Source organism: Schistocerca nitens, chromosome 9, assembly GCF_023898315.1.
Source record: "Schistocerca nitens isolate TAMUIC-IGC-003100 chromosome 9, iqSchNite1.1, whole genome shotgun sequence".
In the NCBI taxonomy this organism is placed as follows: Eukaryota; Metazoa; Arthropoda; class Insecta; order Orthoptera; family Acrididae; genus Schistocerca; species Schistocerca nitens.
Window position 1 is genome coordinate 6,011,047 of NC_064622.1, and position 17,260 is coordinate 6,028,306.

At 38.1% G+C, this 17,260-nt stretch overlaps 1 protein-coding gene across 2 annotated transcripts in view; it reads right to left on the reverse strand.

Annotated features, from left to right (window-relative positions):
* The window catches only part of LOC126202889 (protein argonaute-2-like), a 333,247-nt gene that overhangs the window by 172,408 nt on the left and 143,579 nt on the right, over nucleotides 1-17,260 (reverse strand). For both annotated transcript variants that reach the window (XM_049936951.1, XM_049936952.1), the window contains exon 8: nucleotides 13,127-13,257. In XM_049936951.1, the coding sequence (XP_049792908.1) occupies nucleotides 13,127-13,257 (131 nt within the window). The remainder of the gene's footprint in view (nucleotides 1-13,126; nucleotides 13,258-17,260) is intronic.

Sequence of the window (17,260 nt, forward strand, 5' to 3'; positions counted from 1 at the left end):
ATTTTGTTACCTTCCACCAGTGATCGACGACATGATGACAGTTAGAAGCTGCACGTACTGATGATATCGCTGCTGAATCAACAGTACATGACTGTCAAGATGAGGATCACATACTTTGTCATACTGAAACTGGTTACTACTGATCAGGGCCATCAGTTTGAGGCAGCTCTCTCCAATAACCTGCGTCGCCTTTGTGGGATCACACACATACGCACTACCATATATACACCATCTGCCAAGTAATGGCCTCACTTGGAGGTGGCAGAGGACCGTGAAGGCAGACTTAATGTGCCATAGCAGCTCCCACGGATCCTATTCAGCATTTGCTCTATATACGAGGATGACCTTCCAGCATTGCTAGCAGACCTGGTGGTCTTGCCTGCAGACTTTGTACAGCCTACGGATGACACGGATCAGACGGACTTACGTACGTTAGTGGATCGTGTTCAACAACATATTGGAACATGTAAATCCTGCCTCTGTCACCCCAATTGACTCCTAAAGTGTTTATACATGAGGACTTTGGCTCCTGTGACCTCCCGATGTTTCGAGATGATTTCATATAAGCACCTCTGCGGCCCCCTTATTTAGGCCCAGACAAGGTGCCCATATGCGCTCCAGAAACATTTGACATCCTAGTGCATTGCAAACCTATGGCCATCTAATGCGCACAACTTAAATGCACCTGGATCCTCCAGTACAACAACAACTCACACAAAAGAACATCAACATGCTAGTCAATGAGAACAATGGTCAACACTCATCACCCACATCATCTCCACCCCTGGATTCATCCAGAGATGGACATGCCTTCAACGAGCTTCCGTCACCTCCCGCCCCCCCCCCCCCCTCTCCTGCTTCTGCACCACTGCACCATCTGCATCAAACATCTCTGGCCATGGCACAGTGGACAATCTCTGGACTGTGAGAAAGGAGAGACAATATATGTAAAGTGGCTTGTGTGAATAAAGTACTTATTGCCTTACAAGTGAAGCCAGTGAGGTTTACAAAATCAAGAGCAACCCAGTACTCAGAAGATACAGAAAGTTATTTTGTACAGCACAGCTTAAATACTCTTCAACTGACAATAACGAACTGAGTAATGGTGTCTACGATACGAAGGAGTTCCTACCGTGACGGGTCCTCACTCCTCATACTGTACTGATAGACTTAACAGGGCAATTAGGCAAACAGGCTCCACTGACCTTAGTACAGCTGGACACCTAAATATTGACGAAAACTCCTGCAGTATTACCTACATGAAACTAACAGATATAAGAAATTCATATTACCTCACAAATATAATAAGCTCTGACATTACAGTAACAGAGTCATGCTCCAAAAAAATAAATTCTGCAATAGTCAACAAAAATGTAGTAGACAAACAGATACCCTGAACATCAAGAGAACAAAAGCTAAGCATCTAGTTTAATAGCCCTACAAAGTAGCTAAATTTTAATGTATGTCTTGTAGCGGTTCCACCTGCTTTTATTTCTTCGTTTGTTGATTGTTGTCCACAGTGTTGACATACTGCATTCTTGCACTGGCTGAGAAAATGGGTTTTTGTGGATTCCAACACTGACTACTTTAAATGATGTAGCCGACAGATGCAGAGTTGTGTTTCACTGTCTTTTACCTTCACTTTCCACAACCCCCCAATAAAACACAGTTATATATGGCCAGTGAACTATTGTTCAAACTTCCCATATATACATTTAATATTTAGCAGGCAAACATTCACATTCTGCTACAATAGTTTACTACTGAACATCTATGAGCAGTAAAAACCTAACCACAAAGTTCACAGTTCTTGAACAATAGAAAGGTACATACGGAGCAGACACTGTCATAGTTTTTATACACAGCCTAATTGTGTAACACTTATTACACTGTTAAGTTGAAGCAGTGTTATTGTTCTAAACAACACAGGTTCCTCATCTGAAACTCTGACGTGGACTGACTGTCTCATGACTAAAAATCGTGTCCTCATATATCCTCACAATAATAGGTGCTGAAACTCCACACTGTCCGAAGTTAAATTTACAGAAATTACAATTAAAACTTAACTCACTCAATTAACTGAATACATCGAAAAATTGATTCTTTTTAGCAGTTTTTTTCTATTACAAGAGTTAGGCCGAATTATTTGTTTAAATCATGAAATTGACATTTATAGTTATGCAAACAATATTTTTGATAAAACTGTTAAATACCTTGGAATTAATTTAGAGCTGGTTTCGCAAACATGTTTTCGAATATAACCAAATAGATACTTTAAGATTACTAGTATTTCGTCTGCCACATGTTTATAATTAGTACAGAATTTATATTTGTTTATACATCAACAGTAGAATTTAAGTTACGAAACAATCACTGATTTTGCCCCAGAACAAAAGATGCCAACTAGGAATAGTCAAAATAAATTAGAAAATCAATTACATACATAAAACTAAACATAAAATTAGATCTGGTGTTATATTCTTTAAAACTGAGGGCCAACCTTTGTCTTTTATGAAAATGCAGATTATATTCACGTATGTTAATGGTAAATAGTTAAAAGTAACAAAACGAATTTAAGGAGGCATATGGCAAAACTAGAGGGTAATTAAAATTATCCCAGCTTGCTTCATCACAGTCTGACAACATTCGCACTGCAAATAGCGATTTGTTTAAGCGCTTCAGCAGTTCTGTGGTGTGCTCCTCCCATTTGAATGTATTATCGAACTGTAATCCCAAGAATTCAGTATTGTCGACTTCTATCCGTATGTCATCCTCTTTTAAGCATATACTGGTGGGAAAATTTTTACAAGTTCCAAACACTGCATTAAACTGCACCCGAAAATGACATCCTGGATATGCCGCATTTTCAGGCAACCTCATGTCGCAGTTAATCTTCCTCTAAAAATGATGTAGCCATCACAAGATTATGTCATGCATAACACATATGCCCCTTAATAAAAGTACGAGTGTGACATGATCTCCCTCAGTGATGGTATGTTAACAGATAGATTGAGAACCACAACTTTGAGCTACAGAAACTGTGTAAAAAAAATTAATTAAATGGACCTACAAGGCAAAAGTAAAATGAAGTGTGAAGAACACCCTAGGCATGGACTCCACTCAAAACAGAAATGTAAAGCTCAAGTTAGTGAAACAGGTCCATACTTCTACATTCACATCTACATCTATACTTTGTAAACCACTGTGAGATGCATGGCAGAGGGTATGTACCATTGTACCAGTTATTTTGGATGATTTCATACAAGCACCTCTGCAGCCCCCTTATTCAGGCCCATACAAGGTGTTCAAATGCACTCCACAAACATTTGACATACCAGTGCATGCAAACCTACAGCCATTCACATATGGAGCATAGGAAGAATGATTGTTTGAATGAATCTTTGTGGGTAGTAATTATTCTGATCTTATCCTTACATGCCAATGTGAGTGATATGTAGGGGATTGTAGTATATTCCTCAATTCATCACAGCCATTTCTTGAAACTTTGTTAATAGATTTTCTCAGGATAGTTTACGTCTGTCTTCAAGAATCTTCATGTTCAGTTCCTTTAGTATCTCTGTGGCACTTTTCCATGGATCAACCGCACCTGTGACGATATGTGCTGTCCTTCTCTGTATACATTCAATATCCCCTGTTAGTCCTATTTGGTACTGGTCCCACACACTTGAACAATATTCTAGAATTGGTCACACGAGTGATTTGTAAGCAGTCTCCTTTGTAGATTGATTGTACTTTTCCAGTATTCTACCAACAAACTGAAGTCTACCACCTGCTGTATCCATGACTGGACCTATGTGATCATTTCATTTCATATCCTTACAAAGTGTTACATTCAGGTAATTGTATCAGTTCCCAATTTCAACAGTGACTCACTGACATTATAGTCATTGGATACAAAATTGTTTTTCATTTTGTCAAGTGCACAATTTTACATTTCTGAACATTTAAAGCAAATAGCCAACCCCTGCACCACTTAGCTTATCAGGATCTGATTGAATATTTATGCAGTTTCTTTCAGATAGTACTTCATTACAGATAATGGCATCTTCTGAAAAACAGTCTCAACACACTTCCCTGGGGCTCATCCCAAGTTACTTCTACATCTGAAGATGTCTTTCATAACATGTGACCTCCCTACCACAAAGTCCTCCAATCAGTCACAAGTTTCATTTGATACCCGATATGATTGTAATTTTGACAATAACCATACATATGGGACTGAGTAAAATGCTTTTTGGAAATCAAGAAATACTGCATCTACCTGATTGATTTGATCAAAAGCTTTCAGTATGTCATATGAGAAAAGTGTGAATTGGGTTTCACATGATCAATGTTTTGGAAATCCATGCTGGTTAGCATTTAGGAGGTCATTCTGTTCAACATACCTCATTATGTTTGAGCTCAGAATATATTCTAAGATTCTACAACAAATCAATGCCAAGGATATTGGATGGTAATGTTGTGGTTCACTTCTATTACCCTTCTTGTAGACGGATGTGACATGTGACCTATGCCTTTTTACAAGACGTGGGCATGGTTTTTTGTTAGAGGGATCTATGATAGATTATATTTAGAAGAGGGACTAACTCAAGTGCAAATTCAGTATATAATCTGACAAGGATTCCATTAACAAATTCAACTGTTTCTTGACACCACTGACAGTATTATTTTATTCATCTTTTCATTGGTATGGGGAGTAAATTGGGGCAGTTCTCCAGGGTTTTCCTTTGTAAAGGAACTTTTGAAAATGGAGTAAGGGAGCACAGCTTTTGCTTTGCTACTCTCAATTTCAGTTCCTGTCTCATTTGATAGGGACTGCACACTAACTTTTGTGCCACTAAACAGCTTTTACATATGACCGGAATTTCACTGCATTATGTGAAATATCATTTGAGAATATTCTGCGATGGTAATTGCCAAAGGCATCATGCATTGCTCCCTTGACATCCAAATGTGTTCTTGCAGCATCTCTCTACCTATAGCCCAATGCCTTGTTTTACATGTATTATGCTGTAATATCTCTTTCTTTAGAAGTTTCTTTGCAGTGACTGTGTACCATGGAGGATTCCTCCCGTTATGAACTGTTCTACTGGGTACATATCTATCCAGTGCATGGTTAACTATTCCTTCAAACTTGAGCCATAGTTCCTCTACATGCTCCTGCCCTGAGCTGAAGGTTTCAAGTTTCTCATTTCGATATGACACCGATTTTTTATCTAGTATACCACATATATGTCCTTGCTGCTTGTTTTAGTTGTCCTTTATACTTTGGTAATCACTGTTGCCACAATTTCATCATGGTCACTGATACCAGTTTCGATGTGGACATCCTCATCCTCAAAGAGGTCACGTCTATTTGTTGACATTAGAGCCAATATATTTCCATCATGAGTCAGATTCCTAGCCATCGGTTCTAGGTAGTTTTCAGAGAAGCCATTTAGCAATGTTTCATGGGATGTCTTATTACACCCACCACTAACAAAACTGTAATTTCCCAATTAATTGTTGGATAATTAAAGTCTCCACCAATGAATATGGTATGACTGGAGAACTTACATAGAAGTGAACTGTTGTTTTCACTGAAGTTTTCGGTTACATCAGGAGATGAGTCTGGTGGACAACAGAAGGATCCATTTATCATTTTATGCCCACCCCTGATACTGAACTTGCCCAAACAATTTCACATGTGGTTTCTGTTATAACCTTTAATCACCAATAATTGCGTGGATATTCAAACACTCTCACTTATGAACAATAGCTGGTTACATGATGACAACTCAGTATCTCTCATTCGACTGCCGTGCCGTGACATGCGGCCGGCGCCGTTCGTAGCTAGGTGGCGCTCCCGCGCTCAGCCGAGTTGCAGAGCACCTCTATCGCCGTTTGCGTGTACTGTCGTGGCGGCACTGTTAAATGTCGTGGCACTGTCACAACAGTTTCAATTTCTATCTCGGTGGATTTGAGTTTCTTGTTTACTGCGACACATACACAACCTTCATTTCCCTTTTCCCTATCCTTTCAATATACCCTTCAATTTTCCACAAAAATTTCACTGCTATCAATTTCTGGTTTCAACCAGCTTTCTGTACCAAGTATTGTGTGAGCATCACTGCTCGCCATGAATGCTTCAAATTCTGGCACTTTGTTGTGAATCCTTCAGCAGTTTACCATTAGGATTTTAATGCTCTCACCTGTGGGAGGCATTTCTTTCAATCTTATACTGGTACTTCTGTGGTTTCTTACAGTTATCGTTATCTGGATTGGATGGAGAACTGCCTAATCTAAAAAACTCTTGCACACACCCCACATATAGTCAGCTACCTGAGTAGCAGCCTCTGATGTGTAGTGCACACCTGACCCATTTTAGTTCTCAACCCTATGGTGCAAGTCCAGGAAGTTTCAGATGAGCTTGCCACAGAACCTTCAAATTCTCTGGTTCAGTCCTTCCACTCACCTCAGAATCATTGGGCCACAATCAGTTCTGGGGACAACACTGCAAATTGTTGAAATTCAGTGGAAAAATGAAATTAAGTGATATTACAATAAAGAAAATAAATGCCACAGATTTCAGGTTAAAGGGGGAAATGACACTGTTAAAATAAATGTAGATCACACCTCTATAGAACTTGTAACAAGCACAAAATTTCAAGGAATGAATATTTCAACAAAAATAATCACCAAGTGGCGGCAGGAGAACACACATGCAAGGCACTGAAATTCCCCAACTTTTGGAGACAGTGTCTCCTTCTTCTGAAAGAAGGATTGAAGGGAAGAACAGGGGTAAAGGTTAAGGGCTGGTTAGCTTAAGGAATGGTGAGAGTTTGAAAAAGTCCTCAAAATCCTGTATTCGGGAAGACTTATAGTGGTCATGTGTTCATCAGGTGTGCCTGTTTTTGTGAATGTGAATTTGTGTGTCTTTGTTTTCTTTTCTGAAGAAGGCTTGGCCAAAAGCTTGATGTTTAACAGTCCTTTTGTTGTGTCTCCCTGCAATTCAATGTGTCACTTTTATAGTGAGCAACAATTTGTTGTTGTTGTTGTATTCAGTCTGAGGACTGGTTTGATGCAATTCTCCATGCTACTCTATCCTGTGCAAGCCTTTTCATCTCCACATAACTACTGCAACCTACATTCTTCTGAATCTGCTCAGTGTATTCATCTCTTGGTCTCCTCCTATGATTTTTCCCCCGCAGATTTCCCTCCAGTACTAAACTGGTAATCCCTTGATGTCTCAAAATATTTCCTACCAACCCAACCAATCCCTCCTTCTAGCCAGGTTGTGCCACAAATTTCTTTTTTCCCCAATTCTATTCAGTACTTCCTCATAGTTACATGATCTACCCATCTAATCTTCAGCATTCTTCTGTATAACCACACCTCAAAAGCTTCTGTTCTGTTCTTGTCTAAACTGTTTATCATCCATGTTTCACTTACATACAGGGCTACACTCCATACAAATACTTTCAGAAAACACACTTGATATCAACAAATTTATCTTCTTCAGAAATGTTTTTCTTGCCACTCCAGTCTACATTTTATATCCTCTCTACTCTGCCCAAACAGCAAAACTCATCTACTATTGTAAGTCTCTTGTTTCCAAATCTAATTCCCTCAGTATCACCTGATTTAATTTGTCTACAATCCCTTATGCATTTTTTGCTTTCACTGATGTTCATCTCACATCACCCTTCCAAGGAACTGTCTATTCCATTCAACTGCTCTTCCAAGCCCTTTGCTGTCTGACAAAATTACGATGTTATCGGCCAGTCCCAAAGTTTTCATTTCTTGTCCATGGTCTTCAATTCTTACTCCAAATTTTTCTTTTGTTTCTTTTATTGCTTGCTCAATGTACAGTCTGAATAACATTGGGGATAGGCTACAACCATGTCAACTACTGCTTCCCTTTCATGCCCGTCGATTCTTATAACTGGTGTCTGGTTTCTGTACACATTGTCAATAGCCTATCATTCCTGTATTTTCCCTCTGCTACCCTCAGAATTTTAAAGAAATTATTCCAGTCAAAAGCTTTCCCGAAGTCCACAAATGCTATACATGAAGGTTGGCCTTTCCTTAACCTATCTTCTAAGATATGTCATACGGTCAGCATTGCCTCACATTTTCCTGCATTTCTCCAGAATCCAAACTGATATTCCCCAAGGTTGGCTTCTACCGTTTTTCCACTCTTCTGTAAAGAATTCATGTTAGTATTTTGCTATGTGGACTTATTAAATTAATAGTTCAATAATATCCACACCTGTCAGCACATGCTTGTTTGGAACTGGAATTATTATTATTATTATTATTATTATTATTATTTAATTTGAGGGTATTTCACTTGTTTCATACATCTTGCTCACAATATGGAAGAGTTTGGTCATGGCTGGCTCTCCCAAGGCTATCACTTGTTCTAAAAGTATGTCGTCTACTCCCAGGGTCTTGTTTCTACTTACGTCTTTCAGCGCTCTGTCAAATTCTTCTCACAGTATCATATTTCCCATCTCATCTTCATCTTGATTTCCATAACACTGCCCTCAAGTACATCTCCCTTGTACAGAGCCTCTATGCACTCCTTCCATCTTCCAGTTTTCCCTTCTTTGCTTACGACTGGTTTCTCATCCGAGCTCTTAATATTCATACAGTTGGTTCTCTTTTCTTCAAAGGCCTCTTTAATTTTCCAGTAGGCTGTATCTATTTTCCCCTAGTAATATATGCTTCTAAATCCTTTCATCTGCCCTCCAGCCATTCCTGCTTAGCCATTTTGCACTTCCTGCCAATCTCATTTTTTAGATGTTTGCATTCTCTTTTGCCTGTTTCATTTGCTGCATTTTTATATTTTCTTCTTTCATCAATTAAATTTAATCTCTCTTGTGTCACCCAAGGTTTTCTATGAGGCCTCATCTTTTTATCCATTTAATCCTTTGCTATCTTCACTATTTCATCTCTAAAAGCTACCTATTCTTCTTCCATTGTATTCCTTTCCCCTATTCTCGTAAATTATTCCCTGATGCTCCCTCTGGAACTCTCAAAAACCTATGGTTCTTTCAGTTTATCCAGGTTACATCTCCTTTATTTCCTACCTTTCTGCAATTTCTTCAGTTTTAATCTACAATTCATAACCAATAAATTGTGGTCAGAGTCCACATCTGCCTCTGGGTGTATCTTACAATCTAAAATTTGGTTCTGAAATCACTGTCTTACCATTACATAATAAATCTGAAGCCTTCCACTGTTTCCAGGTCACTTCCACATACACAACCTTCTTTCATGATTCTTAAACCAAGTTTTGAATGATTAAATTATGCTCTGTGCAAAATTCTACAAGGCAGCTTCCTCTTTCATTCATTTTCTCCAGTCCATATTCACCTATTTTTATTTCTCTTGCTTTGACTACTATCAAGAAACAGTCTTCATGACTATCAAATTTTTGTCTCCCTTGCCTATCTGAATAATTTGTTTTATCTCATCATACACTTCTTCAACCTCTTCACCATCTGCAGAACCAGTTGTCATATAAACTTACACTATTGTTGTGGGTGTGGGCTTCATGTCTATCTTGGCTACAACAAGGCATTCACTCTGCTGTTCATAGTAGCTTATCCAGGTTCCTACTTTCTTATTCATTATTAAACCTACACCTGCATTAATCCTATGTGATTTTGTATTTACAGTCCTGTATTCACATGGCCACAAGTCCTGTTCCTCGTGCCACTGAGCTCCACCAATTCCCACTATATCTAACTTTAACCTATCCAATTTCCCATTTTAAATTTTCTAACATACCTGTCCAATTAAGGGATCTGACAATTCCATGCTCCAATCTGTAGAACACCCATGTTTGTTCCTCCTGATAACGGCACCTTCCTGAGTAGTCCCCGCCCAGAGTTCTGAATGGGGGACTATTTTACCTCCGGAATATTTTACCTAAGAGGATGCCATCATCACGTAACCATACAGCAGGGCTGCATTCCCTTGCTTTCAGCCACTCACAGTACCAGCACAGCAAGGTGGTTTTGGTTAATGTTACAAGGCCAGATTAGTCAATCCTCCACAATATTGCCCCTGCAAATACTGAAAAAGCTGCTGCACCCCTTCAGGAACCACACATTTGTCTGCCCTTTCAACAGATACCCCTCTGTTGCGGTTGCACCTACAGTATGGCCATCTGTATCTCTGAGGCTGCAAGCCTCCCCATCAAGTTGCAAGTTCCATGGTTCATGAGGGGAGCAACAATAATCCTTTTCATACTATTGTAGATTACTAAAACAAACTTATTTAAAAAGTCGTTAAAAAGTACTTGTTAAACTACACATCCATTACTCAAGTAACACAGAGCAGGGGTTTGGAAAAAATTTAACAGCTATAAACAACAATGATAATAACAAAACATATTTCATTTCATGTACCATTACTTTCAATTGTGTTTTTTGCCTTCTAAAAAAACCTCATTCACAAAGCTATGCAATATATATTATTAACACCTTAGTTAAACATCTCACTTTTCATAGAGTAGTACTGATTAAGTTTTTCACAGGAACAGTGTAGCACTTAGCTGTTTACATTATTAGATAACTTCTTTGTAAAATAGTATTGTGTACTAGGGATAAACTGAATCATGTCCCACTGTTTTAAACAGACTGGCGTTACATTCAGGAGGGTGGAGGCTATGATCTACATCCAGCTATCCTCATTTAGGTTTACCATGATTTCCCTAAATTACTTCAGGCAAATATCACAATGGTTCCTACTGCAAGGACACAGCCAACTATCTGTTCCATCCTTGTCAAACAAGGCCCGTAAGCATATAAACAGCTAATTTGTAATTTATTTGCGTGAAACATGTCATTACATGCATAGCAATTGGTAGTACAATACAACAGTATACAATCTAATTTTACTTTATATTAGGAACTTAAGAATGTAGTCCAAATTATTTGACATAATAATACTTTAGATTTTAGTTTCTACAGTAGGCTATAGAAGCACTCCTCAATGAGCCACAATTTTAGATGTTTTTTGAATGTCTCTCCAGTTATTACCTTCAGTTCATTTGGCGGTGCATTGTATTATTTTGCTCCATTAATATATTGACTGTTTGCAGTTTTTCCAGTCTTCTGTGTATCATATGGTAATTTTGTACTTGTCTAGTATTGTGACCATGAATTTCTGCATTACGACAGGTATATTTCTTATCTTCTACAGTTAATACTATTGTTTCAAACATATACATTGAATAGACAGTCAGAATTTTAAATTCTATAAACAATTCCTTACATAATGTTCTAGCATCTTTTTTGCCTAATATTCTCAAGGCTCTTTTCTGGAGTTTAAATATTCGGTGTACATGAGTTTTGGAAGCACCACCCCACAGTGCAAGACCATATGCTAGAAATGGATGTATTAAACCAAAATACATCATCCTCATTGTTTGGGAATTAACATATGGAGCTATTCTTCTTAAAACATACAGGCTAGATGATAGCCTTGCACACACATTGTCAATTTGTTGTGTCCATAGTAGTTTGCTATCTATGCATATACCTAGGAATTTACACTCACTGCAGATTTTCCCTACGATATTACTATCTTGGGAATCAATACAAGTTTGCAAATCAGCAACATTGAAGGGGATTATATTTGTTTTTTGTAAGTTGACTTTTAGATTGTCATTTTCAAACTTTTCCTTTGCAATATCTAAAAATTTTTTTACTGCTATGCCGGGATTAAGAATATCATTCCCCCAACAAAGGCCTGAAGTGTCATCTGCATACATTGTAATGAAGGTATCATTTTTTACTATCTTTGGGAAGTCATTGGCATAACATATAAAAAGGAAGGGACCAATTATCGATCCCTGAGGCACACCAAATTTAATACTCCTAACCCTTGATGTATAACTTTTTAATGTTTCTCCACTATTGAGTGAAATTGAGGTACACTGTCTTCTGTTTTTTAAATATGATGTGATGAGGTGCAATAATTTTCCACTTATGCCATCTCTGGCCAGTTTTGACAGAAGTACCTTATGATCAACCCTATCAAAAGCCTTTGATAGGTCTAGGAAAACTCCAGCTACTTGCATGCCTTCATCAATTTTGTCACGAGTTTTCAGCATAAACTGAAGTGTTGCAGTCATGGTGCTATGACCACTTCTGAAACCATGCTGAAAATCTCCCAGGATGTTGTGCATATTATAATGCCCTAACATATATTTCAGAATTATTTTTTCAATTAACTTGCTAAAAACGGAAGTTAAGGCGAGTGGTCTGTAATTTTCTACTAGTTGATTATCATCTTTTTCATAGAGAGGTTTAACAATGGCTAATTTTAGTATGTCAGGGAACACTCCTTCTTTTAAGACACTATTTATTAGATGCACCAAAGGATACGCTAGATTGTTTTCGCACTGTTTGAGTAAAAATGGAGAAATTTCATCCCACCCGGGTTTTTTTTTTTTTTTTTGTTTTTACATTCTCTGATGAGCTGCAAAATATCCTTGATTTCAAGTTCATGGAGTTGATTAGCTTCAGAATATGATCTAAATTATTTTTGCTGTTCTTAACTTGCAATACCGAGATACTAATAATAATAATAATAATAATAATAATACAACTGCAGAGGCAGCTAATGTAACTGTTGCGAATAAGGCTACCATTAATACTTGCAGAGCTTGTTGCATTGATTACCCAAGCAACATACATATTTAATAACTTCACCTACTGCTGGAATATACTTTTGTTGGCTAGTTTTTGTGTTATCCATAAGTTACCATTATTGATGAGTGTTGCTTTAGCTTTTGATAGCATCATTTACTATAGAGAATAACGTATAGAATTCCTGTCCTTACATTAATGACAGTAATTTGAGTAAATGCCTCTAGCATGAAGTGACAGTATCATGATGCTAAAGAGATACACACAAAACAGAGGAAACACAAAACTTTTGAAACTTCAGGGTATGCACTCAAACACACTAAAAATTCACTGAGCAAACATTATTCATACATCAACAAAACAAACTGATGATTTTGCTCAGATTATTTAACTATAACATCACAGAATACAAAAAAGTGTGGGAGTCAAAGCAGTCACATAGGTCAATAAATACATACCATCAACATTCAAAAATGGTTTCCAACCAAGGATAACACTTTGATAAAATCCCAACCACATATGCATTCCATTTCCTAGTGGGAAAACTTGTTTTGGTGTTGTAAAAAATGAGCGACCAACTTGAGTAAACCTGGAAAGATTTTTTTTTTTTTCATGAACATAATTATGGATACATGAGATATTACAAGTCATTTCTAGTTAATTATTAGCTATATATATAAGTAGTAATAATTCTGGTAAAACATTCTGCATTACCATGTACGCAACTGTTTATGTACCATAAGAAATAAGGGCAGCATTGAGTATTTAACATTACTACAAGAAACATACAAAATACATGACTAGCACGTACATGCATAAAAGAAGACAGTGTTACTGGGAAGTTCACAAACATTTTCATGAATAGAGGCATGAGCCTCGCCCAGTAAACGAAAAATCTCATTCTGAAGTGAATTTTCACCCTGCAGGAGGGTGACTGCTGGTATGACACTTCTTTTTAGTGATTCCATCTGCTTTATTTATCTCTTTGTTTGTTGTCCTCAGTGTTGACATACTGCGTTGCTACACTGGCTGAAAAATGGGGTTTGTATGTGGACACTGACTACAGTAAATAATGTAGCTGACAGATGCATGTTACGTTTCACAGTCTTTCACTATCACTTTTCTCAACCCCCCCCCCCCCCCTTCACAACCCCTCACCCCCGATAATACACAGATATTTGCCCAGTGCACTGTTGTTATAGCTTTCGATAAGCCTCATTAATAGTTTTCAGGTGAACCTCCACATACTCCTACAATAGTTTCCTGTGAACATCTACGAGCAGTAAAACCTAACCAAAAGTTCACAGCTCTTGAACAGAAAGGTATGCTTGGAAACAATCACTGTCTTTGTTTTTACACAAAGCCTATTGTGTAACACTTATTTCACGGATGCATTGTTGTTCTAACCAACACAGGTTCCTCGTCTGAAACTCGGCTGTGGACTGATTCTCTCGTGAGCAAAAATCAGGCCCTTATATATCATCACAATAATAGGTGCTGAAACTACACATTGTTTAAAGTTAAATTTACAGAAATTACAATTAAAACTCATTAAGTTAACTGAATACATCGTAAAAATTTGTTCTTTTTAACAGTTTCTTCTGCTGCAAGAGTTAGGCCGAATTATTTGTATAAATCGTGAAATCGACATATATAGTTATGGAAACAATACTTTTGACAAAACTGTTAATTACTTTGGAATTAATTAAGGGCTGGCTTTGCTAACATGTTTTCGAACAGAGCTACATAAATCCTTTAAGATTACTAGTATTTCGTCTTCCAAATCTTAATAATTAGTATAGAATTTGTATTTCTTTAAATGTCAACAATAGAATTTAAGTTACAAAACAATTACTGATTTCACCCTACAATTAAAGATACTAACTACGGATAGTCAAAATAAATTAGAAAATCAATTACATACATAAAGATAATCACAAAATTAGATCTGGTGTTATATTCTTCAAAACTGAGGGCCTATCTTTCTCTTTTATGAAAATGCAGATTATATTTACGTATGTTAATGTTAATTAAGCCAAAATGAAAAAATGAATTTTAAGGATGCAGATGACAAAACGAGGGTGCTTTGTCACAACTTTCTGGCAGAGTAAAACTGTGCACCATAACGAGGCTTGAACCCAGAAGGCAGAAGAAAGGTACTGGCTGAAGGAAAGCTGTGAGGGTGAATTGTGACTCATGCCCTGATAGCTCAGTCAGAAAAGCATTTGCACACAAAAAACAAAGAATCTGGGTTTGAGTCCTGGTCCAATTCAGAGTTCTAATCTACCAGGAAGTTTCAGGATGTCATATGTTCTCACTTAAGCAACACACTGGCCAACCACCAACTTACAGCACATTTAAAGAACCCTGCTCTTCCTCAGAACAAAACTCCGACATACCTCAATGTGACCCAAGACAGAATTTTAAAGTTATAGGCAAAATCTAATGAGACACAGTGAGACTGAGAATTAGGAACAACCTTCTACAAAAACTTCAGTACCACATGGGAATCCTTGATCTCCACCCAATGTGTTTTATTGCCTATTCTGCTGCATAATTTAGTGCACCAGTGTGGCTCACGGTATCCTTGTAAAACAAGTTGACATAGAACTACGACACACCATGCAGATGTTATCTGAAACAATAACACTTAAACTTACATATTGGTTTCATATGCTTAGCTCTACTTGATGACAAGGATCTAGTGGTCTTAGCAGGAAAAAAAAATGCAACAGTGCTATAGAAAGTCAGAAGACTACTGACCAAAGATTGACACTTTACTGCAAGATTAGGGAAGGATGCAACATTATCTGTAACACGCAAGACCAATGATCCATTCAACAACTCAGAATTGGATAGGAACACCATCTGAAGCCTTTACCACAGGACTCTGGTGACACAACAACTATATGGCCTCCCTAATGTGCACAGAACGGGTTTCCACTGTGGCCTGTACTGAACATAATAAAGTCACCAAGACACAGGATAGCCAAACATCTGGCACAGCTGCTTAAACTTCTCGTGGGTCACTGCGCATGGCATGTTAGGAGCTCCACAGAATTTGTGAAGCTACTAGTCAACTTTGATGTCAAGTGACTTTTCACCTGTGTACTGTCGGAACCATGAACCATGGACCTTGCCGTTGGTGGGGAGGCTTGCATGCCTCAGCGATACAGATAGCCGTACCATAGGTACAACCACAACGGAGGGGTATTTGTTGAGAGGCCAGACAAACGTGTGGTTCCTGAAGAGGGGCAGCAGCCTTTTCAGTAGTTGCAAGGGCAACAGTCTGGACGATTGACTGATCTGGCCTTGTAACAATAACCAAAACGGCCTTGCTGTGCTGGTACTGCGAACGGCTGAAAGCAAGGGGAAACTACGGCCGTAATTTTTCCCGAGGACATGCAGCTTTACTGTATGATTAAATGATGATGGCGTCCTCTTGGGTAAAATATTCCGGAGGTAAAATAGTCCCCCATTCGGATCTCCGGGCGGGGACTACTCAGGAGGATGTCGTTATCAGGAGAAAGAAAACTGGCGTTCTACGGATCAGAGTGTGGAATGTCAGGTCCCTTAATCGGGCAGGTAGGTTAGAAAATTTGAAAAGGGAAATGGATAGGTTAAAGTTAGATATTGTGGGAATTAGTGAAGTTCGGTGGCGGGAGGAACAAGACTTCTGGTCAGGTGACTACAGGGTTATAAACACAAAGTCAAATAGGGGTAATGCAGGAGTAGGTTTAATAATGAATAGGAAAATAGGAACGTGGGTAAGCTACTACAAACAGCTTAGTGAACGCATTATTGTGGCCAAGATAGTTACGAAGCCCACACCTACTACAGTAGTACAAGTTTATATGCCAACTAGCTCTGCAGATGACGAAGAAATTGAAGAAATGTATGATGAAATAGAAGAAATTATTCAGATAGTCAAGGGAGACGAAAATTTAATAGTCATGGGTGACTGGAATTCGTCAGTAGGAAAAGGGAGAGAAGGAAACGTAGTAGGTGAATATGGATTGGGGCTAAGAAATGAAAGAGGAAGCCGCCTGGTAGAATTTTGCACAGAGCACAACTTAATCATAGCTAACACTTGGTTTAAGAATCATGATAGGAGGTTGTATACATGGAAGAACCCTGGAGATACTAAAAGGTATCAGATAGATTATATAATGGTAAGACAGAGATTTAGGAACCAGGTTTTAAATTGTAAGACATTTCCAGGGGCAGATGTGGACTCTGACCACAATCTATTGGTTATGACCTGTAGATTAAAACTGAAGAAACTGCAAAAAGGTGGGAATTTAAGGAAATGGGACCTGGATAAACTGAAAGAACCAGAGGTTGTACAGAGTTTCAGGGAGAGCATAAGGGAACAATTGACAGGAATCGGGGAAAGAAATACAGTAGAAGAAGAATGGGTAGCTTTGAGGGATGAAGTAGTGAAGGCAGCAGAGGATCAAGTAGGTAAAAAGATGAGGGCTAGTAGAAATCCTTGGGTAACAGAAGAAATATTGAATTTAATTGATGAAAGGAGAAAATATAAAAATGCAGTAAATGAAGCAGGCAAAAAGGAATACAAACGTCTCAAAAAT